The 24,624-nt window shown below is 42.0% G+C and overlaps 1 protein-coding gene across 1 annotated transcript in view; it reads left to right on the top strand.

Moving 5' to 3' along the window:
- The window catches only part of FNDC1 (fibronectin type III domain containing 1), a 58,995-nt gene that overhangs the window by 13,845 nt on the left and 20,526 nt on the right, over window positions 1–24,624 (top strand). The window contains exons 2-11 of the mRNA XM_061471426.1: window positions 5,105–5,317; window positions 6,963–7,061; window positions 8,468–8,582; window positions 9,123–9,310; window positions 9,932–10,039; window positions 13,336–13,524; window positions 14,311–16,668; window positions 17,793–17,908; window positions 19,584–19,695; window positions 20,641–21,021. Of these exons, the coding sequence (XP_061327410.1) occupies window positions 5,105–5,317; window positions 6,963–7,061; window positions 8,468–8,582; window positions 9,123–9,310; window positions 9,932–10,039; window positions 13,336–13,524; window positions 14,311–16,668; window positions 17,793–17,908; window positions 19,584–19,695; window positions 20,641–21,021 (3,879 nt within the window). The remainder of the gene's footprint in view (window positions 1–5,104; window positions 5,318–6,962; window positions 7,062–8,467; window positions 8,583–9,122; window positions 9,311–9,931; window positions 10,040–13,335; window positions 13,525–14,310; window positions 16,669–17,792; window positions 17,909–19,583; window positions 19,696–20,640; window positions 21,022–24,624) is intronic.

The raw sequence follows: 24,624 nt of genomic DNA, 5'->3' as shown, positions 1-24,624 counted from the left end.
AACCTGAATGAGAAGTGTCCAGAGGAAGCTGGTGTGATTGAGGAGGCTCAGTGGACTCCCTTTAAAGGGTTCTGATGTAGAAGGAAACCTGTGTTTGGATGTCAGTGGGAGAATGTAAAGCCTTTAGTACTTCACTTTTGGTTGTTCTCAAGTCATAATATATATATATTAATCATGTAGAAATATGTTGTTGAGTTTGGAAAATGCCCTAGTCCTACTGTGCTTAGCATTCAGAAGGCTCTTCAAAGAGAGCACTGGAAGGTTCTGTCGATGCTGTCAATTTAAAGAATGTCCTCTGGATGCCAGGTAACTCTTCTACAGATGTATAATGAGTTGCTTTGCTTAAATCAGACATTACAGTTGGATACTGGTCCTCTGCCCAAAACTCCTGGCCAGAGCTGGGTGAATTATGGCACACTTTCCATTGTGCTTTGCAGGAACTAAAGCGTTCCAGTCCCCACTTTCTGCGCCAAGCAGAAGTCTGTGGAAATGTGCTGAGCGATTATTCTTTATCTTTTTTTCTGAGAGAAACAAAGGATTTATGTGTCAGTTGTCTCCACTGCTTAAACTGATTGGCTTATTCCCAGGAGGACATCTGACACTGAGTGGCATTAAAAAAGTTGATCAACCCACATAGGGACAAGGTTGATGGAGCTTTTTAAAGTGCTAGGGAACCTACCAGTCCAGTAAGCCTGAGTCTGGATTTGTTCTCCCATTTCAGTCCTGCTTGCTCTGATCGTATGCTCATGCTTTTACACGTTAACTGCTGCCAACGCTACAAAGATCCTCACTAGACCTAGTGCTATGCTCTGTGTCATGGCTGGTCTGAAGTAACTCACTGAGCCTTCTGGAGTTAGAGCAATCAGCCCATCTTGGTTCAGAGGGCCACATCAGCACTGTGTCTGATGTCTGAGCTGGCTTGCCAACTGCAGGAAATATCTTTGTAGAGTGAACTCTTCTGGGGATGGCCCTGATCCAGCCCTCATTGAAGCTGGTGGAATTGCTCTCACTTTCTCAGCGGAACTTGGATCAAACCGCCAACTTAAAGAAAAAAAATACCAGTAATACTTTGCCAAAGTGACATGGAGTGTTAATTTTTTGGGTGGAAAACAAGTATCTTCCTGTGGTATTTTGTCTGTTCTCTTTGTTACTTTTTTTGCTGATGTGGCTTTGGGATAGCTGAATGGCGATAGGTAGCAGGGACAGTATGTGAAGGCAAGGACCAAAGCAGCAGCTCCTGTGTGGGTTGCTGGATGAGAAAGGTGAGATGTTCTCTGTCCCTTGTGCCTCTCAGTTATGGTAAAATGCCATTTTTCTCTTCCTGTTCATAAATAACAACCAGATTGAAAGCCCTGAGTTGCACAAAGGACTGTAGAGCTTTAGACGTGTGGCTTTACTAGTAAAGCTCTGCTTTCTCCTTTTTCAAGTACACTCTGTTTTGAAATCTATTTCAAATCAGGTGAAAAAAACAAAGTGGTGTATCAGAATTGTCCCAGCCCTTAAAGCCAACACACAAAGTGATTTACCTGCTGGAAGTTGGTAGGGCAGTATGTAGAAAACAACACCCATTGCGGGCATGAAGAAGGGATGGGTGATCATGCTGTAAAGCATTTTTGAGCACAGTAAGCTCTTTTTCCTGATGAAGGGCTGGCTGTGATACAGCCAGTACATGAACCCGAGTGTGGGTTTTCTCCCCCCACTTCTCTGGTGCCTCTGGCCAGGCTGGCGTTCCTCAGTCTTTCTGCACCCTTGGGCAGATGCCTATCTTGGTTTCACAAGTTGCCTACCAAGAGGGCAGTTGTAAAGGTGCCCTTAAATGTGTTTGCCACACGTGCTATGAACTTAAGTGTCACCACTCAAGCAGTTGCATTTAGGAGAGGCTGACGCAGTAGGTTTTAGGAGTGTGGATGTTTTACAAAGGGTCTTACCTCACAGATTGAATGAATTTTAGAGTTGCCAGCTGAAGAATCAAAATACAGTGCTTTTTTTTTGTTTGTTTGTCTACTTATTCACTGTCATTTTTTGCTACAAGAACAGCTGAGATCCTCATGGTGGTAGGGCTTGGACACATATGAGAGTGCATGGTATAAACAAGTGTTATATCTCAAAGAAATAGCTCAGAGATCTAAGAGCCACCTCTGGCTGAGATGCTTTTCTAGTCCTGGTGGTGGGTTTTGGGAGGGACGCTGCAGGGTGTTTGTAAACTGAATGGCTCAGCTCTGAAACTGTATTGCAGATTGGCAGTGGTGTGAGGTTATTATCTCAGAGGACAATTGATTGTGCTCAGGGAGCGGTTAAGGACTTCCTAAGAAGGGGATCTACTCTTTGTGGAGGGTGAATGAACTGAGCAGTTTGGCACGCTTTATTCAATCTTTGCATTTTATTTAATCTGTTTAGTCTGGTAAAGCAGCAGTAGTCTAAAACCCAGGGTACAGAGCCAGTCAGTCTCATTCGACACTTAGAACTTCATTTTTTAAATTAAAAGTAATAATAAAAAACAAAACACAGACACCCCTCCCCTACAACAAACCCAAAACAAACCCAAGCAACAAAATAAGTAACGAATCCCACCAGTTTCCTATTGCAGTGTAGACTGTGATGATTTTTGGTCAAGTTGCTCATGACATGATTTCATTTGCCAGCTGGCACTTTTGGCCTTTTCTAATGAAGGCAGTTGATCACTTTGTGGTGATTTTGTTTTCTCTAAGCAGCTACAACTTCTCTCTTCAAGCTGTTACTGTGCCTGTGGTTTGGTCACTGTGCTTAGCCTCCCAAGCTTCTAGCTGAAGTGAAAAGAGGGGTTGGTGGATGTTTATAGACTGTATGGATGTTGTCTACTGACTGTCCCAAACGTGTCCTCTCCACAGCAGAACCCATTTTATAGGTCCAGTTTTCCAGTCCTGAAGCAATGGCATATAGAAGGAAAATGTAGAAAAGTTTTTGCTGACTAGGAAAGGCAAAACCAAGCATTTTATACCTAGATTTGTGGTGCTAAATTGACCTCATATTTCAACTACTTATTTTTTCTCTTCTAATAGTTTTTAGTTGCTCGAGATATTTTTACCCTCAGTTATAGATTGGTTACTAGGGTCAGTACTTGCCTTTTCTTCTGGAGCTATTTCGTGCTTTCCTTTGCTAGATAATTGATGAAGCTCTCTGAAGAATCTCTGTGATTTGAAAAGTACAAGCTGCCTCTTTATGTGGTTGTTTAGAGGATGTTTTACCATCAGCTTCGACCTCATGATCTGGACTTACCTCATTTGTAAAATGTTATCCCACAGTCCTGACACGCACAGAAACTTTGGCAATAGTAGTGGATGTTTCAACTGGAAAAAGTCAATGCTGAGGCTTTAATGAGCCCTGCATTTTGGGGGCCAAGATACTATAAACAAATTCCTGCAGCTGTAGGTAATGTTGGATTTCTACACTGAAGAGAGCACAAGGGAGTGACTCTTTCTCATTCTTTGGAACATAGAAAAGGATTTGATTTTAACCGAAGGTATCTCTTTAGATGAGGTGACTGCTGTCCTTGGCCATTTCTGGATGCCCATTTATCTGGGTTGGATTCAGCTGGCCAGGATGGAGCTGTGGTATTGATGCTGGGTATGGGCAGCAGTGCAATGTGTCCATCCTGTGACATGAGGATGTGTTACACCATGGTATATATACCATGGCATAACCAGGTAGAGATATTGGGGTTTCTGTTTGCCCTTGGTCCTTCTATTGGTAAATCTATTACCACTTCCTGCATCACAAGGAGTGCAAATTCCCAGATATAATCTGAACGCATCTTTTCTCCCTCTGGGAGGATGAGGTTTTATTTACAGGCCTCTGCACCACGGTTGCTGAGATTGGTGTCCTTGTATACTTAATGGATATTCAAGTGAGGCAATTTTAATTTTAATATTGGAAAAGGACTTGCTTTTGGTGTGGATAGGGACATGCAGACATCAATACATACTTAAAGCAACATGTTTAAGTACTGTCATGAATAAATATGAGCTCCTGAACTGGTGCTGGAAAGCGGTTCTCACCTATTGCTTGGGGATACTTCAGTGCATTGTCTTTCAATGTCTGTCCAGGTCTCTGGCAGCTGTTGCTTTCCAGTCTCTTGTTCTTTTGACATTGATGTGATTGCAGTGACTGGCTTAGCCAGCGAGAGGATTTGAAAACAGTGCAACCTCTGAGCTGGCAGCTCACACAACCTTGAGCTTGATGGAATGGCATTGCTACAAAAGGCTGAGAGACACCTGCTTTGAGTGTGAAATGTAGATGATGGGGCAAAACCTCCCTACAAGTGTGGGAGATCTCAGTCCTGGCTGCTGGTGCCAGCCTGTTCTGCTTGCAGCCTGTGCTGTAGAATGGTGCAGGTCATATGCAGTGGAGAATAACAAAAACTGAAGATGCTATTCAGAGCAGCCAAACTGGTTGCTCGAGTAATCCTTACATCAGAATCACTTTGTAAAAGGATGCTGCCAACTTGCCAGCAGATATAGAAATAAACAATTTGCATAAGGTACCTGTTACAGTACTGGATGCTCAGGGTATCATATAATGGGAGTTTGGGAAGTCAAGAGTTGAAGCATGTGCAGAGCAGGCTTGTTAAATAAGAGGCTATCAGAAAGCCATTAGTGATGGGTTTAGGAGAAGAGAACCTGCTTTTAGTGTGGATTGCTTTCTAAATGTTTAAAAGGTCCCGTGCTTCATTTTATGCTGAACTTTAGTGCTTGACAAAAAAAAACTAATGTGCTGATGTCCTGAACTAGGGTAAGGGGAAGGTTAAACAGGAAAGCTACAAGACATCCCCATTTTCTGGCAGGAGTCTTTGTATTACGGTATGTTTTCACTTTCAGTGTCTTGCACCAGTCTGTCTGAAGAGCCTGGGAAAAGATGCAATTGAGTATTGCACATCCCACTTGGAAAACTTGTTGTTATTCCAGCTGGGTTTTATAGCAAAACTAAAAATCTATAAAATTACGCCTTTTGTTCTGATGTAATTTAATAGTTGCACTTGCAGCAGACATATGTTAGCTGCCATACATGTCATGTGCTCCATAATAACAGTGACAGATTTTGTTTGTGTGTGTTTGCTTATTTTTTGAAGAGAAGGACATGCCAAACAGACCTCTGAGAATGCGTGCCCAGTCTCCAGATGGCAAGTTACCTTTTCGGTGGAAGCCACCTTATGGTGGAGCAGGCTTGAGGAGTCCACGCAGCAGATCCCAAGGTTACCTCCGTGGGTATGGAGAGAGCAGCCGAAGGATGAGCTATGCTCCACTGTTGCAAGAGCGACAAAACCAGGAAGCACGAAAACTAGGTGACTGATTTCCCTGGTAGCATATCTAGCTGAGCTAGCACACTTCTGTTAGCCCCTGTGGCTGCTAGGTGATCACAGAGCACGTGTTGTTGTAGCCATCAGACAACTTCCTCCTGTAAATGAAAACGCTCACTATTAATTGCATTCTTTTAGCATGTTCCTAACAGAAAAATGCAATGAGCAGTGTAGAAAGTGATGCAGAACTTGATGCTGTGTTAAAGAGCAAGTTACTCCTATTAACAGCAGAGGGAAGGGCTGGGGAAAAGAGCTATAGCTCATATTCTCCTTGCATGTGGTGGGACTACTCTGAAATCCATTGTTTCTTGTCTTCCGCTTATGCTCTGTGTCCCTATGTTATTTCAGGCCAGTGGAGAAAAAAAAATAACACTTATTAAATTTATCCACACTTACCATTAAAACTGTTTCATGGGCTCAGTACTAGAGTGTTACACTTGTTTGTCCATGTTCTTTCCAGATGCTTCATGAGGTCCTGGTCACTAAGGGCTCCTCAGACAGTCAGGCTGACCTCTTCTGTTCTCCTTGCCCTTCTGTGCAGTGATCATGCCCTACCTAGATCATCTGCCCTCAGTTTAAAGGATTTCCCATTTAACAGTATCAATGGGGTTTGCAACTGTTCTGTTTCTACAGAGGCTGAGCATTTTCTTTTGTGTTGTATGTGTCCCTTGCCTGTGTTGTGACTGACCTGTCTCTGTCCTGCTGCCTGAGCATCTCTTGCCCCAGCAGGCGCTAGGTCTGCGTTCACGAGTCTTGCTTTGATCCTGTGCTGTTTGGGTGTGTTTGCTTCTTTCTTTCAACATCTCTCCTCTAGGCTGGAAGCCTGTCCTGCAGCTAATCTGGTCTTGGGTTACAAAATGAGGGATGGATCCAAAATCATATGTGGCTGCCAGAATTCCTGGCTTTGCACTGTGAATGTCTATTTCCTCTTCTGCTTTGTGGGTTTTGTATTAAATGCATGTCTTTATCTCCATTTTTCCAAAGAGAGAGAATTCCTCAGTAACCTCTATCTGTTCTCCCTTTTCACTTCTCATCTCTTCTCTAGTATTCACCTTTACATCTTTCTGTGCACCACTTGTGGAGGGGACACTCTGGCATCTGTGCCAAGGTGCCAGGGTTGAGACACATACCAATGGAAGATGCTCTCCTGTTTGATGCCCAGCACGTACCACTGCTCTGCAGGCTGAGAGCCTGCTCAGGCAGTACAGAAGTCAATGAAAACCTTGTTGTGGGCTTGGTGGGAGCTCAGTAACAAAGTTAATCTTGATGAGAAATGGTTTGTAACGTGGTTTGGAGCATCTACTTCTTGTTTTCATTATGTTTATGCTATACTTTTTTGAAGAGGGAGGAGAAATGATGTTTAAATAATCAAATTATCAGGAGAAAAACTCAGTCCTAGAATACAGGACTTTTGTATTGGTCTTTTCATGTTAATAATTTGCTTTCCTGCTTCTAAAATACCAACTTTACTGTTCTTATTGCACGCATATTGAACCCTCTGACGTAAATGTGGCTCTAAATAAATTAACTTTCGAGTAAGCTTCTCCTATTGTATCTCAGAAAAGAATAAAACAGAGTTCTGCCTGAAAAGACTTACAGGAATACCTCTGTTTTCTCCCTGCATGTACAGCCTCTGAGTCAGTTCATGTGGTTTCGCTGCCATCAAGGAGCTCCCAAGGACGGAGCCAACCTGTCTATAGGTCATCTTTAACTAAAAGAAAAGTCACAGGTATGATTCTTTCACATCTACTGCCAGTTCATGGAGACATTTGATCACAATGAGGTAGCCTTTTAATTTTTGGACTGCAAGTCTATCGGTGCTGGAGCTGCTAAGTTCTCTGTGTGTGAAAAAGCTTGTTGGATGTCTTCGTTTCTCCAGTTCAAGCAGGGTTAATAAAATGATACAATTCTGCAACATAGTTGGTTGGGGTTTCTGTTGTTGGGGTTTTGTTTGTTTGTTTGTTTGTTTTAGCTGGTCCTATCTGGCTATTGTCAAATCTTATGCACTGCAATAACTGCATGAGAAGACTCAAAACCTTTGTGAATAGGTCCCTAAGCCGCTTTCCAGCCACTTTTTTGTTGTAGCTGTTTGTCTTGGAAAATCTGGACTTATCTGAGAACCCTCTGCATTAAAAACCTGATTGGAAGAAGTGAAATTTGCTTCCCTACTGCCTGCCTTCTGTGTGGGCAATGCTGGGATACCATGCCACCCTCTTAAGAGAAGGGCAGTCTTTCCCTGAACTTCAGTCATACATGAGTGAGCTCCCTAGAGAATGAAATCATACTCCAGAGCTTACCAGCTCCTGTCCTTTCCTGAGACATCAATATTTTTCCATCTTCTATAAAAATTTGGCTGGAAAGCTGCGCCTTGTGCATTCCGTGCCTCTGGGATTCTTGGGAATAGTTGCTAATAGGAAGAGTAATAAACCTTTCATAGGGCATTAGGTGGAGTAGGCTAGACAAAGTGATGGACAGATAGAAAAACGAGCCTCAGCAAAATTAAAATCCTCAAACAACCCCCCAAAGCAGTTTCACTGAATTTAAAATTTTGTGACTATTTGAGAAAGAGACTGATGTGTCAGAACAGCCCACTCCAGGGAGCTGCTTTTTTTTTTCTTTTTTAATTTTTGCCTTATCTACCATAAAAAAATACAAAGCTGTTGAATCTGAGCAACCTGTTCGAAGCACTCAAAAATGTAAAAAATGCAAGAATTTTCCCTTGTAAAGTATTTTTCACAGTCCCTGGTTTTATTGACCTTCAAGATGAAACCAATTTTTTAAATCTCTAACATTTTCATAAGGCAAAAATTCTACTCTCCAGGCAGCATTAGCAGTGAGCATGCCAGAGATGAGTAATGTCAGTATGCTATAACACTTGCTATAAGTAACAGTCTGGGGACTGATAGAATGTTGAAGGACTGTAGAGTATATTAGCACTCTGGCCCTGTAAGCAAACAGATGAAACGATGACAGCATGGGGTACCATTGGTAATCAACGTACTTGATTTTCCACTGCATCTGTATTTGTTATTCATCTGTGCTGGGTGCGTATTGTCATGCCATTTAAAGACTGTTACTGTTTTTATGAGAACTCCAAAGTTCTTATTGATGTGCTATTTTGTTTTGCCATTTCAGAGGAGGAAGAGGTGGAGGTGGCACAAGACATAACTGTTCGAGTTATGTCCTCTCAGTCTGTGCTCGTTGCTTGGACAGACCCACTGTATGAAAAACAGAAGGTTGCAGCAAATAGGTAGTTAGTCCCATGTTTTCTTTTCTGAATGCATACTAAAGGTGAACTGCTGAAGGTGAACACACTACTGATTGCTATTGCATTTATTTAATTGCAGTTGGTTGTGGGAATGATTTAGCTCAGGACATAGAAATTTGCATATCTGTACCTATGACAGTGTCTGGTAGGGGATGCTTCAGAGAAGCTGTTAGAAACCTGATGAGGGTGGATGTGAGGTGATGTACCCTCCTTGCCTCCCAGACAATGCCTGGCTTGGCTTGGAAAGCCCTGCAGCTTCCCCCCTCTATGAGTAAGAGGCTGGAAAGAGCAGTTTGTCCCTTGGGATGAAAGCAATCAGACTCCAGTACAGGAAGGCACAAAAATGTTTGTTTAAAAGATGCTGGCTCTTGGTGGAAGCGGTACTTTGTTGTTTGCAGTTTGGTAGCTCCCCAGTAAGCCCTAGCAGGCTAGCTAAGGGTAAAGCAGCCCCATCCCTCTCAGGTTCTGCTAACACTAGGTTTCAGTGTGTGAATTTTTATTTTCTTGTGTTTCTGATGCCAGGCAATACAACGTTCGCTATCGGGAAAAGGGGGAATCAGCAAGGTGGGATTACAAGCAGGTGTCCAACCGTCGGGCGCTGGTGGAGCATCTGCTGCCAGACACCATGTACGAGTTTGCAGTTCAAATCTTAGAGGGAGAAAAGGAAGGCAAATGGAGCGTATCTGTTTACCAACGGACCCCAGAGGCAGGTGTGTGTTCAGAATGTCCTTGAGGTAACACAAGTTTTAGGGTTTGAGCAGTGAAATAGGGCTGACTTGAGGGAAAGTCAGAATCAGTGGTTGTCTGGGGTAGCAGAGAACATGGGAAAAGCCTTGCTGCTGCCCGCATCCCTGCAGCAGTGCCCTGGAGAGCACAGTGGCACAGCGAGAACAGAGGTAGATGGTTTGGGTATTTCTGGTGGAAGGGTCAGCACCTTGGACCCCTGCAGCTGTGTGTGCCCTTTCCTCTGGGGAGGAGCAGCCCTGTTGCTGTTCCTGTCTGTGGGCAGAAGATTTAAATCCTGCCTCTACCATGAAGAAGCTGTGGGGCCCTTTTGGTACAGGGATGTGGTCCCTGTACTTACAACATCATTCCAGATAAGCTACGATAGCAGTCTTGTGGAGACAGCCTGTAACTAAAAGCGTGGAATACAATTTCACTACAGGAGCCTGGTAGAGAGGTATAATAGAGGCATGTGTGGACCTGGGCCATGTGTGCTTTTCACGTTTATCTCTGAAATGGCTGTATAGGAATTTCTGCTATGAGAAAAGGTGTGTCCTGTGTGGGTCAACTTTTCTTACTTGCCTCTTCTGCATACGGCTGTTTCACAGCTCCTTCCAGTGCACCTGAAAATTTAGATGTTTGGCCACTAAAGGGGAAACCAACATCTGTAGCAGCATCCTGGGATGCTCTCCCAGAGAGTGAAGGAAAAGTCAAAGGTAAGTCATCGCTGTCATTTTTTAACCCCCTCAAGGAGCTGGTCCTCTCAAAGCCAGACTGCCACTTCGCAGTGAGATGGAACCACTGACTGTGCCAGGAGTTTTTCACTACTCAGTGGCTTATAGTCAACCGAGATTTCCTTGTTTCCAGCCCAACATCTACAGACCGTTACTGGGAAGCCATCATCACCCTGTGCCTGGGGCGTCACAGATCTTTCTGGGGTGTCACGTGTGCATGCTTACCTCTTCTTCCATTAATAAGCAGGTCAAAATGGAGCTCAAGAAGGAGGTTTCCCAAAGGATTTGTAACAGTTAGGTGAAGAAGGAAAAGCTGGGTAGTTGCTAAGAAAGTGAGTGGGTTTATGTTGTGTTTTATTTCTAGTTTGTCATGGAAGGAAAACTTCAGCTTAAGAAGTAAGTGCAAATAGTGATTTCAACAGATGCCGCATATAGGCCTTGCGTACTGTAGCATTATTGTACACGGTCATAAAGCTAATTTGCCAGTGGTTGTTTCCTTGCATAGAATTTAAAAACAAAACAAAACTTCTGGGTGTTTTTTTTTCTTTTTCCCTCTGAAAATGACCAGGCTGATTTTTCAGCTGCTCCCATTCTCCAGTGGTTGATGGGATTGTGTTCTCAAGTTACGCAAGATTCTGGAGGTACCTTATCAGCACTATAGCATCCCAGGATTTAAAAAAATCTTTGGCCTGGGGGGAAGTGCACCGTGCCTGCATACTAGACCTACTTTATGTGTTCTTCAGGGCAGTGGTGGAATTCCTTCCTCTTTGAAGTCAGTAGGAGTTTTGCCAATTGCTTCAGCGGAGCTGCAATTCTGTCCAAGCATTATTATTTTTTAAAGTAGGGTCATGCAAGGACATTATCTGAAATTTCAGATCTGCTCCTAATTTTGAGCAGTCTGTGGCCCTTTGTCCATTTTTTGTCTGCTGATCCTCAGATGGTTCATCCAAAGCAATCATTTGAAAGATACCTGATATTCAAGGGCTAAACACATTTACATGTCTAGTATATTGTTGCTTTTCTTGAGTACGAAGTCTTACAGGAGAAGTCTTGTTTTTAAACTAAATAAATGACGAAAGTGATATTTATACTGGCTAAATGAAATCACTGAATTAGCACTTCATAGTGCGCTAACTCAGTGATTTCATTGGTTTGGTGGTGCACAGTAATCAGGAATTTTTGTCTTTTGGTCCTTTTGTTTTTTAACCCTGTCCTTTTATATATTTGTACCACATATTACTGGGAGAATATATCCTCCAGTAGCCATTTGGGAGTTACCTGAAGTTACAAAAGTGCCTCTGCAATTAAAGCAACTCCTGTGTATCTTAAAACAAAATAAAATGATCAAAAGCATTCAAATACATTGATTTTTTTTTCCAACTAAGCATTAAATGTGTTTGTGTATAAAATGTTGAGGACTTTTTTTCCTGGATTTTGATAACCTATGCATGATGTATTTCTGAACACAATGAATATGGGCTTATTTTCAGAAAAAAAAGTAAGTTCCCTGGTTTTAAAGGTTTTTTTTATGTTCTAGAGTTTTCCCATCTGTGACTCCTCAGATGTTACTTTGTTTCTTTGCATAGAAAGAGAAAACTGGCAGCCTTTGGAATTTTTTTCCAAACCCCTATTTTTATCCTATACCCGTGCCTCTTACAGAGGATAGAAAAGAAAAGGAAGCCTGCACATGGTTGAGATCTTACCTGCTCTTCTTGAGAGTGTAATTGGAAGACTCCTCTTCATGCCTGCAGTTATTTCGATAGGGGTGAAATTTCTCTCAATACAGAAAGTTAATACAGGGCACAGATACCACAGAACTGAAAAGTGAGAGCAGGGTGAGTTTCTTCAGTGGCAGCAAAAGCTTGCTTTGCTGTGTCTTCAGTGGTGTTTGGTCCAGGCTATAGTGAAGCACAATGTGTCAGATTTAGATTTTGTTGGACAGGGGTGCTATTGGTACCATATGGCAATAAGCAGTGCAGTTATTTACTAGTAAAAGTATCTTTTCTGAATAAGAACATCCATCATACAGGCATGAATTTTACCTGCTGGCCTGTGGATTACAGATAAAACTGCTCTAAGCAATGGCTCAGCTGGAAACACTTATATTTGACTGCAGTAGTATTGTTTCCAAACTTAAAGTAAATTTTTGGTGTTTTCATGGGGATGCCTCTCCAGCTCTAGAACTGCTGAGGAATGAGTACATGGCCTTTGGAGCTGGTGGAGTTTCACCACAATGGACTGGCAGAGCTGTTTTTGCATGACCAGGGTCTTAAAGTACAATGCAATTATAGCTGTGTCAAGGTGTGTTGTAAATGTAGAATAAGAAAGTAATTAATAGTAATGAATAATGTCACCTGATTTTAATACTGATGTCTTGAATGATAATTATATAAATACACCATGTATTTCTTCTTCCAAATAATTTCGGTGGGACAGAAAATTTTTTAGCGTTCTTATTTGCCGTGTTCATAGCTACAGTGAGCAACGCAAATTGTGTGTTGTCCACCATTGTGAGCAAGACATGTTTTGAAATAATATTTTCTGGATCATGTGTTGTTTATTGCAGATATTTTGGTAGCTAGTCAGTAAGTACAAAATTCCTCTTGGAAAGTCCAAACTCTGCTCATGGTTCTTCAGGGTATTCTGATTGCAGCAATCCGCACTACCTAACATTTGCAGTCTTTCAGACTAGATTTCCACAGTGCATATTTTCCTGGCAATCTTCATACATGTCTTCTTCCTCCAGTGCATTTTCTCTTTGTAGGTTCCTTCTGGTGTTTCTGATTTAGGGCAGTTACTTTTTTTTCCAGATGGCTCATTTTTTTCCATTTATTGGTTGATGTCCAGAAACAAAAAAAGCCTCCTGATGCAGCTCACCAAAACACACAGCAGTTGGTGCTGTAACTTCCTCATGTCCCCCTACCTTCTCTAGAAGAGTGTACAGCTGCTGTCTGATTTCTCTTGGTGACACTTCACTGTGATGGGCATTGTTTCTTATGTATTTTTACAAAGGTATAGCTAACGTATTCCTTCTAGGTCATTAGGTCATTGATGTGGTTTGGTTTTGTCTGTTAAGCTGAACAAAAGTTTAACTTACCTACATATATATGTGTCTCTCTCTCTCATGTCTTTGTACTCCAGCTGTTGACTCAACGTGCATTGCTAGTGTATTAATTTTAGTAATGCACGTTCTAATTCATCCTACCCATACAGTCTGTCCGCTGGAAACAGGACTGTTTTCAGTTTCCTCCTTCCAACCGTCTGCCAAATCATTTCAGAATACATTCTTTCATACGCCCCGGCTCTCAAGCCATTTGGAGCAAAGTCCATCACCTACTCTGGAGCTACAACATCAGCCATAATAGATGGTCTGCAGGCCGGGGAACGCTATATATTCAAAATCCGTGCAGCAAACAGGAGGGGACCAGGTCCTCAGTCTAAAGCCTTCAGTGTCGCCATCCCAGCAGGTGAGCACCAAGCCATGGACCAGCGGTGTAGTCCACTCATTCTTGCCTTGGTCCCAGTTGTGTTAATTATTGCTGACTTAGCTTCTTCTGCACTTCATCTAACCTACGTGATTCTACTTCCTTAATACTGTTTCTGTTAGCTCTTTTCATCACTATATTGTCCAAATAGGTGCTTCTAGATAAACATTTGTCACTCTGCAGCATGTAAAAGGACATTTTATACCATTTTAACATCTTAAATAAATGCATGCCATGCTCTAGTTCCTGCTTGAAAACTCTGTGTGCTCTTGTTATCCAAAGGTCAATGAATACAATGCTTTGGGTCTTTGTACTATTCCTGACAACTCCCACTCCTGAAAGTCACTCTTAGTGGCTTACTTAGATACCACTCCTTGTCTTTGCTTCTTGCCAAAAAGATGCTTTTTTGGGATAGAAGATTTGCTGAGTTAACAAAAAATGTGGTCCTCAGCTTCAGATGGGGTAATGCGGCACCCTGCCACCAACATGACTAAGCTCTGCTGAAGATTTAGTTCCACTGCTGTTTGCAGTCCCTGTTTTTAGACACTTGATTTTATTTGCTATAATTTTTACTCAAGCTGCAATAATTCCACATAGATACCTTCCTACAAACCAAAACTTTCTCAGCCAGACTTCACAGACTGGTTAATGCAGAAATAGCGGCTGTCTCATGTTCTCTTAAGTTGTTCTTGCTACCTGGTTTCTCTCTTGATCATTTTTTTTTGTGCTGCTTCTATTGTGAATAAATACTCCTTTTATTTTCCCCAGCTGCTCATGAAGATTCTGTTGCTAAGCAACAAACAAATATTCCAAACAATTCAGATGCTAAAAAAACGAGGAATGCTGGCTCATCTCCTTCTCAGACTTTGTCTGTTTCTTCAAAAGTCCAGCCATCGCTTTCCTCTAAGCAATCTTCTGTTCGTTCACCTAATGTTAGTGATAAGAAGAGTCTTCTTTCTGAATATAAGAATAAAATCTTGACTCGAGGGGTCCTGAGTAAATCTCAGTTACCTTCCAGAAAGACAGAAGAGCTGGAGCCTGATCTCCAGTCGACTGAGGTGACAGATGGTCGAGATTCCTCCCAGGAAGCTTCAACGACACCACCAAAAGCCCAGGATCAGAGGAGAAATGTTAGACCCTTATCCCCTGGTCGGCCAGTCCACCCTGTCCTTGCCTCAGGGAGGACCTCTGTTCAAACCCACACATCAGAGGTGTCACGGCAGACAAGTACAGACAAACGTGAGTCACCAGCACTGTTACCATCAACAGCACAATCTTCTGCCTCATCTGTTCCTAAATACACAGATAATGAAACAAAGAAACTGAGGCAAAGCAATACCAATGTGCCTTCTGAAACCTCTTCCCAACTTCTGCCAGCCAAAAATAATGATCTTGCAGATAATGTGGAAGGAAAGCCAGACCCCATGCTGGCGAAAGTGTCTTCTAAAATTTCAGAGCCTAGTCGCATGGCTTTGCCATCAAATCGGCAATCTGCTATCTCTCATGAGGTTGTCCCAAGCCATCCCAGCAGGGCTGGCTCTCTAGGTCATTCACTTCAGCCGTCTTCCAAATCAGCAGATTCCCATGGTCGTGATAGCCGTAATGAGTTTGACAGTGAAGAAGCAGCGGACAGAGCAGTACAGCCCAGTTCTAGATCACAGCAAACAAGGCTCCCCTCAGGTTCCAGTTCTCACACGTGGAAGGATTCTAAATTAGCTGCAGCAGCAGTCCAGCTGAAGTCTGCTGTTTCTGGTCAAAATTCACCTCAGTCTCGCTCCTCTACTAGTGCCAAATCCAATGGAAAAGATAAGAATTATAGGGAGAACTCACAAGAAGCAAGCCCCTTATCTCGTTCTCTACCCTCCTCCAGGCAGTCTTCTTCAGGAATCTATTCCAAGAGAAAAAATCCTCAAGTCGATTCTGGTTCTCACCTCAGAGAGACACATGGTGAAAAGTCACCCCACTCTGACTCAGAAGAACAACAAAGTCGAGCAGCTGCTCCAGAAAAGCATTCTCCTTTGCAGTCTTCTTTTTCTAAGCATAAGCCTGAAGAGGACAGTCGAGAAGTAAAAGAAATGCTTGCTCAATCAAAACCAAGTATATCTTTGCCTAAAAAGGTGTTCTCCTCCCATCTTCCATTGGAGAAGACCTCCCACTCAGAGCCTCCACAGAGGGCACAAACCAGTCCTTCCTTACTGCATTCAAGGGGCCGGCGCCTCCCATCTCATGCCTCATCCCAGAGTAATGAAGAATTGCAGGAAGGTGATGATGAGGATGTAACAGAAGTCAGTGACAGAGCAAGCAGCCGCTCTGTGTTTCCTAAAGAGGTGTCCTCTTCTAGAGGATTACCTGCGTCTTTCTCTCAGGGAAGCTCAAGTTCATCTCTATCAAAACAACAGCAGCCAGGTTCTCAGGTACCTTCCTATAAACCAAAACTCACTCAGCCACACTCCAGTTCTGCCAGTGATACAGCAAAAGACAACCAGTATAATCCAAGATTGTCATCCACATCTTCGAAACAAGCTCATCCTTCATTACCTACTCGCTCAAGGGTTGCTACAAGAACAGTGTCCCAAACAGAGAAAAAGTATGGCTTGTTGCCCTCAAAAATGTCCAAAGCTGAACTTCCTCGAAAAGCTCCTACCTCCTCTTCATCTAAATCTCATCAGTCAGTTTCTAATGAAGAGGATGATTATTACAATGAATATGATCAGAAAGAGGTGGAAGAGAAAACCAAATCTTTGGCAGCAAGATTGTCCCCTTCTATTTCTAGAGGTAACAAAAACTTGTATGAAGACACTACCAGCAATCAGAGGAAAGCTATGGACACTTTTCTGCCTCACAAAGTAAGCTCTGAAGAGGAAGAGAAGGAAAAAACTCCAACATTAAAAACGTCTTTTCCTGAATCACCAGGAAGCTCTGCCATCACATCACGGATTGCTCAGTCCTCTAACAAGCATACCCCATCTAAACCAAGCTTTGTCTGGCCAAGTTCTTCTGCATCTACTACCACACACAATGTTTCTCCCACAGTTTCTTCCACTTTGTCCCCTCGCCAGCGACTACTGAACTCCAGGCTATGGAATCCTTCCCAACGGCAATTTGTTAGACCTCCTTATAGACAAGGTATCATGTCTTTGTTGTAGTGATATCATTGAATGGTGTTTCACCAAAGATCAGCAGTTAGATAAGAAGTCCTCTGTTAAAATGCAGGTTCAATTATTTAGTGTAATGTATTACTTTTTATTTTGGTGGTTCTCAGGGAGCCCAGTTCTTGAGGACATTGCCTAATTGGTGTAATGTAGTTCCCCCCGACCTTTGGTCCTGTGTTCTGATCTGCACAGGATCCCATGATCCACAGAGTTAGGTACTAAATTGGAAAGAGGGGAAAGAAGCTTCTGTTCCTTATTGAGCAATGACTTCGCTGAATGCTGCCTGAAAGCACATTTGTACTCAGAATATGACATCCTCTCAGGTATATTGCTTTTCATCGTATGGATTACTAAAAGGCTTTTGTAGGTTATATAGTGCTACCTTGCCCATACGTAGGCAGTAAGTTGTTTCCTTATGATGTCCTGATATTCTGTTTTCCATAATCAAGTTTTAAGCCACTCTACTATTTTTTTCTAAGTGACAGCTCAGGGTTGCACGTTCCTGTTGAAGCCAGCTTGTGTGACAGTCAGGACTTTTATGTCTGGGGTTTGCACCAAATGTTAGAGGTTTACTTTCTGTCAGAATATCTTCTGACCTGGGTAGTGGAATGGAGAGTCCATTACACATCAAGTGTTCCCCCTGTCACCTGTGGAGAATCACAGACAGTCTCAGTCATATTGCTAGGCAGAAATATTCTCTCTTCCTGCAATGCATGGACATCCATCTTGGTGTTGAGTAAGCTGTAGTAAATACCTTCTATGCTATGTGTAGATATCTGTGTTTTTTTCAATGTGTCCTCACTGTTACAGAGTGAGAATCATGCAGCTGGACTATTGTATTTGCTATACTTTAGTCAGATTCAGTGTTGTGTTGAGGTCCATCAGCTTGCAAATCTTTAAGATGGGATCTAACAGGGTCACAACAGTTGCTCGAAGCAGAAAGGAAACACCAAGTGTGTTTTGCCAAGTGTGGTGGTGGCTCTTTCTGCTCTCGTATATGTCCTGATCAGTCAGAAAATGCATTTCTTTGCATTTTAAAATGTGGTTTGTAGGTTGCACAGATTCCTTCACAATAGGGTGTTTTCTTTTCTATTTCAGGTTACAATGGCAGACCTAATCTTACAACAAAAAATGGAAATGGAAAAATAGTACCTGGTAATAACGGAAAACCAAGTGGACAGAGAGTAATCAATGGCCCTCAAGGAACAAAGTGGGTAGGGTGACCTTCTCTCCAAATTCAAGATGCTTTGGCCTTTTATTGTACTCCATTTTTACTAAGAAAAGAGAGAACAGTGAATGCCCTCAGTCAGTGAAGCTGTAAAGTGAGGTTATTCTTAGTGATCTAGTTTCTACTGTTCAATTGAAATCTAATGACAAATTCTCCATTTCCATTTTTTGAATATTTTACATGTGTGATTTAAAACCCAGTGGCTTGAATTTTTAACTATAGCATTACTCCCATAAATTCAGTGAAACATTTTTCCCTCAGTCAGTTGGACTTATACTCTCCAGTGTCTCTGAGCTTGTCTGCCATACGGTGTGAATGGGGACTGCCTGGAAGAGCTGCTGGGAAAGACGTGTTCAGCACTGCTTTTCCCAGACTCGCACTCCAGGGAGAAGCTTGTACCAAAATACAAAGTTACTCCATAAGTATCACAGAGCTTTAAAATGCACATATGTACGTATCTTTACGCATTTTGCCATTTGTACAGACATGTTCCCAGTGGTATTTTCAGAACGCACCTAGGAAAGCCCCACTAGGTGCCTACATGCCTAGACCTTGTCTTTTAAAATCCTTTCTAGGGACTTTATGACCAGCCAGCTGGGGGAAGGAACTGGTGTTAGTAGAGCTACTCACACATAACAACAGTCACTTTATGGCCACTTCAAACTTACTGTTTGCATTAGAGGAACATAAAAAGGTGCATCAGATATGTCACATTCCAAGGAGGCATTTTGAAAAGCAAGCCCAAAGCCCTTTCAGTAGATTCCAGAAAGTGGGTTAGAAAGGTCCTTGGGAGGCCGTGTGGCTTCTCTCTCTGCCCCATGAGACAAAGGTATTGCTGCAAGCAGGACAAACACCTTGTAAAGCAAGATCTGTGTCAACATCTAGGGCCTGGACAGCTTCAGAGACTGATCTCATGATGTGCTGTCCGTCTGCTACAGTCATTTCCCCAGCACCAAATGTAAGTCTGTCTTGCCAGCCTGGAACTGCTGCTCACGTCCTCTTCCCAGTTTCCTCCCAGCACTTAACACCGTTTTCATTTGTGTGTTCTGTGGCTCAGAGTCTGTTGCCTCAGGTAAAACCAGCATACAGTTCAGCTATTTTGTGCTGAAATAGAAATGAGCTCTGGGTTTTAACTGCAGTTACCTCTTGAATTCAATCCAAACTCTCAGACAGATTTGTTTTGTGAGACAGAAACTTTTCCTCAGTCTCCTATCCCAATTAAAATCTTAGCTACTTTGTTCTCAGTGCCATTTCAATCTAAATTAACTAGTTTAATTTTTCTTTTTCTTTTAAAATGGAATTCCTTAAAATTCCATCTTCAAAAGGACTCAGGGTCATACTCAAATCAGTGTTGAAGGAATCTACCTTGGGAGTTGCACAGCCCAAGAAAATCAAGGGAGTTGCTCCTTTGCACGTGAGAGCTACAGTAGGCAGTATAATCATGGTTGTGCAACTCTGGAGCCCAGCTCCTGGGGATCTGCTTTCTTCAGCAGTGTTTTTTCGGTGATTACTATACAATTAATGACTCACTTTTAAAAGTGTTGCAGCTATTCCTGATCATTGCACTTAGCACCTGAATTTCCCCAGGATTTCTGTTGCTTTGAAAGCTCATTTCACCTCCTCTTGTGTTAGCTAAACTTGAGTCCATCTGTTGCTTTTAGATTGTAGATCTTGACCGAGGGCTTGTGTTAAATGTTGAAGGAAAATACCTCCAGGATTCCCAAGGCAACCCTCTCCGAGTGAAATTAGGAGGAGATGGACGTACAATTGTTGGTAAGTGACAGCTTCCTTCTTACAGCAAAAAAATCTACACTTTTTTATACATAGTACAAGTCTTTGAGCTGTTAAATGCTTCAAGCCTCCCCAGGATCCATGCAAGCCATTTGGAGTTGCTTGTAGCTCAGATTTCCATCAGGCAGTCAGCACATTGTAGGACCTGGGGAGGCTTTGGAGCATCCTGTGGGACTCCAGACTTAGTACCTCACTAAGAATCACCCAAATCATCCTCACTTTCATCAGCATTAGAAAGGACTGCAGAACTGAGACAGAATAAGTATTGATGCTTTGTATGTATAGAAATAATTCCCCACAGGTAGCACTGTAGCAGTATGTGATGATTTCATTTTTTCTTCTGAAACTGACCACAAATAGTAAAAAAACCCTGTGTGTGATCTGTGAAAAACACTGCTGTTTGCATATCAGTACACCTGCATTGATCTCTTGAATGCAAATTCAGTGCCTGCTATTAAACTGGTTGCCCTGAATATTTGTAGTACACAGAATCCGACACAGAAGTTTACCTGGAGTGACAGCATCTCATCAGCTCATCCCAGTTTTCCCTTGCACATGTTTGACACCAGGGAGCAGGATATGGATTCATCATACCTTTCATCAACAGTTACAAGACTGAGATTAAATGCAGCCACTGTCTGCATGTGATACTGAAGTGAAACCTCCCTGCAGTTTTCCCAAGAAGTGTTTCTCAAAGAGCTAATTAAAGTGAATACCACTGTGGTTTATCTGACGTTCTTCTGAACCATTTTCCAGCTTCCTCAGCCATGGCTCTGTCTCGGATAACAACCTTCTTTGTCAACTAAGTTACAAGAGCCTGTAAATCACACTCTCAGTGCTCTTGTGGTATCTGCTGTTGATAAATGCCATGCTATAATCCTGAAATGGGTTAATGGTGAGATTTTTGGTTTTGTTCTTCTCTCCTAGATGAAAAGGGTGCCCCAGTGGTGAGTCCGGATGGGTTACCTTTGTTTGGACACAGCAGATTTAGTAAACCTGTAGCGAGTGCACAAGATAAACCAATAATAAGCCTTGGGGGGAAACCTTTGATTGGTCTTGAAATGATTAAGAAAACAACCACTCCCTCCACTACTACTACAACAACACCCCCAACAACTACCACAACATCTACTACAACCACTACAACAACTGTTGCTACGACTACCACCACAACTCCCGAACCAACCACCACTGAACCACCCACTGAGAAACCACTCCCAACATGTCCTCCAGGCACCTATGGACAGTATGATGATGAGGGCAACTTGCTGTTGGGGTTTGATGGCCTGCCGGACTGCAATGCAGAAGGTAACGTTCCTTTGTGCTCTTTGAACTTCTTTGGTTGTGTTGTTTGTACAGTACAGTTACACAAATGTAAAGCAGGAAAGAATCTGCCTCTGAAGACTTCGGACCTTGTGATAAGGTAGGAGCTGAGATTAGAGCAGCTGATGAGGGGTTTGGGCATCAAATGGTTTTTCACTGGGAAATGTTAACTTTCCCCAAAGCTGAAGTTTTCTGTGGAAATACTTCGATTTCAGCAAGACTTGGGTCTTGGGTTGGATCCAGTCTTGTCACATACATTCATGCACATGAGCAGAACTATAGGCAGTAGTTTTGTGGTCAAAGCACTCACATGTAAGGGAGTCTTCACTCCATTTCAGGCCAGGGAAGGACCTGAAGACACTATATGGTTTCTCTATTTTGTGTTCATTTCTCACAATAAATTCTGAAGGGTCTCTCGCTTGAGCCATGGTGAAACCAGCTTTTGCAAACTGAGATTCTTGTTCTCGTGCCAGCCCTTGCAGATGCAGATTGTCTAGCAGGAATGTAGCTCATCATGGATGAAGCTGGGGAAGGACAACCCTGGCTATGCATAGATAAGGCAGAGAGTTGTACTCTAATTTCTTTCTCATCTGAAAATACAGAACAGTGTGGGTGCATGTCATTATTTCTCTGTTGCAGCTATACAAGCTTAGGATGTGGTGCCAAACTGAAATCCAAAGTAAGCAAATACAAATGCACTGGTCTTTGGGCATTGAGCCTGCTCCATCACGTTTTACCCTTTTATAACCTGAATGTTGCACTGCAAATCAGTTAGCTGCTTATTTTGCAAATCCAGATCAGGCAGTACCATAGTTGTTCTTATCCTTTCCATTTGTAGGTAATACCCAACTCAGTCTACAAATGGGCAGCAGCAGCATGGTCATAACTTAAACAACAGCTTGGTAGTCAGAAATCTGCCAACTGCAGTAGCCAGTTTTAATGGTTCATGAAATCCCTTTACCTTTCCCCGTACACCTGTATCGCTGATGCTAAAGTAGATTTACAAGCAGGTCGTGTAACCATGGCTTAGGGAGCTGACCTATCACTTTGAAGAGTGCAGAGATATGGAAAAATGTGGCTTCAGCAACTCACACTGAGTCTGAAGATGGTTTCTTTGAAAGGGATCTCAGAAACAGAAGACTGAAAATTCCCTTACCAGCTACCCTAGGTAAGTAATGACTCAGGGATGTTAGTGCCTTGCAAAATGGAATCACAATGTTTTGTAGTGTTCATATTTATCTAACAATTAGTCACGTATCTAACGATGTTTGACAGTGTGCATTTATGGAAGTGCGTTTGTGTATGTGCATGTGCATGGATGTGTAGACACACAAACAAACATATGTATATATGTAAAAATTACCATCATTAAATATTTCTTTCAAGATTTTTGTGTTTGCCTTTGGAGCTTTCATTGTTCTTAATTGTATTTACAAAAGCTTTACAAATATTATCATACAGAGTCACCCTGGTATTTTCAAAGTTGCCTAAAAGGGACCATGTTTTTTATTAGATTTAGAGTCCTTCCCACTCCCACTACCTCCTTTTGCTTACCTTAAATATTGCTTAAACCCCACAATGTTTCCTCTCTTTGTCCTGTGCTATTTGATAGCTGAAGGAACTCTTCTGAGAATACATATTGTAAGAACAGTAAGAGTTCATGTAATATGGCTGGCATTAATCTGGTTATACACTCCAGAAGATGAGGAACAAAAAGCTGTGCAGTATTATTTTTAGCAGAGTTGTGGGGTGGGGACTTTTCATGTGATTTTGTGAACATTTCAAAATATTCTGCTTGTTGTTTTTTTTTTTTCCTTCTACCAGATGGGCTTGAATGAGAACTGTTTTTATACACAGGCTGCGTGTTCAGTGAGAATGGCCTTTAAGACACTCCTAAAACCTCTGCTGCCATTTTGACAGTATATCTGCAAGCACATCACAGCGGAAGACTGGAAGGACAAGATAGTGCTGGATTACCTGCTATACAGCTCAAACCGTGTTAGTCCCTACGTGGCAATTACGAAAGTTTCTCTGATGATTTTCTCCGTTTTTTTCATCCTGATGAAAAAAACATTTGACAAATGCAGCAAAACCAACCTTTCACAGAGGAGCTTGCTTGAAAAGAATGCATCTTTGTGGTATTTCTTTAATGATGGCTAGTTTTGTTTATCAAGTGCACTATTTCAAGAGGGATAAACAACTACTACGTGAACTATCAAAATATATCATGCAGTTTTCCCTTGACCGTTTCCAAATCGTATTTTTATGTTGCCTTTGCCTTTAACCTGAGTCTGGAAAATACTCCAGATCATTTGATGAAATCCTTTTTCTGCCAAAGCTTGATAGTCTTTTGTAAGTGCTTTACTCACAAACATCCAGAGGCCACAAGTGCCAAAATTCATTGCCAAACATTCTAAAGCTTTGGCAAATTTACTTACTCTCTGGCAGGATTTTTGCTTGACCCAGCAGAATTTATTGTCAACATTTCAGTAGATTCTGCAATCTTTAACTTTCAGGAAGGAGACTGGCCACACAAGTGTGATTTGTCAGTGAAATCAGCTGAATTTTTACATGAACTCACAAGGAATGAAAAGTGGAGACAACCACGTTATGTGTAATAAAATCAAGTGATGGTTACACAGTCCATTGTACTTATGCCAAAAGCTTGTGGCAAGTGGTCATAGCAAGACCTAGCTCATCTGGTACAAGCAGGTTCACTAAGAGCTGCAGCAAAAGGTGTGTGTGTACAGAAGATTATAATGTGAGAAAGAGTCTTTTGCGAAGTACCCTTATCATTGCCGTGCCACAGCTCATGCCAAAGAAGCACAGACAGTAAATTAGAAGAGACTGAACACCTACAAAACCAGAAAATAGTATTTAGTTTTGCTGGATCATCAACAAAGGCTGACCAGCTAATAGGTGTGAATGAATTGAAATCTGCCCATGAAGAACTTCACACTTCTGCACATCTAAACTTCTTGTTTACTTGGATATAGTCAAAGGTAAGTGCATACATTATAGACATTGGTTAATGATGGCCAACTGTGATGAGAAGATCTGCAGAGTTCAGCAAAGGATCTACTTTGCTCACTGCTGACTACACTGACTACCCTCAGAGAAGTCAAGTGGCTTCCAAGTGGATCTTCTTCTGAAAAGTGGCTGCAGAAGTCTAACATGAGAAAATGTCAGATTTTCTATATGAAATTTTGACAAGAATTAACCTTTTTCTGTATTCTCAAAGCTTATTTTGTCATTGAAATCGCTACTGTGTATTTAAAAGAAACTTACTGTAGTAACAAAAAATTAGTTTTGTACAATAACTGTTGGTTCTAAATAAAAAAAAAAAACCTGAAAAATGAAGATGTATTGTTGAAATGATATTTGTGAACTATTTGACTGACACTGGCAATTGAAATTTTACATTGTTTGTAGTACTGGCTTAGTAAAAATAACATTACCTGTTCCTGTGTAGTATCCTGAGGTCAAAGCTGTCTTTCTTTTGTCTTTGTTCATACTCTGGCCATTCCCTAGTCCCAGCATTTCATTGAAGACTTCTCATGGTACCTGCAGTGGGCTCCATCACAATGC

Source organism: Pezoporus flaviventris, unplaced genomic scaffold (genome assembly GCF_033815535.1).
Source record: "Pezoporus flaviventris isolate CSIRO_AGI_PZ_B2104156 unplaced genomic scaffold, CSIRO_AGI_Pfla_v1 ptg000066l, whole genome shotgun sequence".
Lineage (NCBI taxonomy): Eukaryota > Metazoa > Chordata > Aves > Psittaciformes > Psittacidae > Pezoporus > Pezoporus flaviventris.
This window is presented reverse-complemented; position numbering and strand designations above follow the sequence as displayed.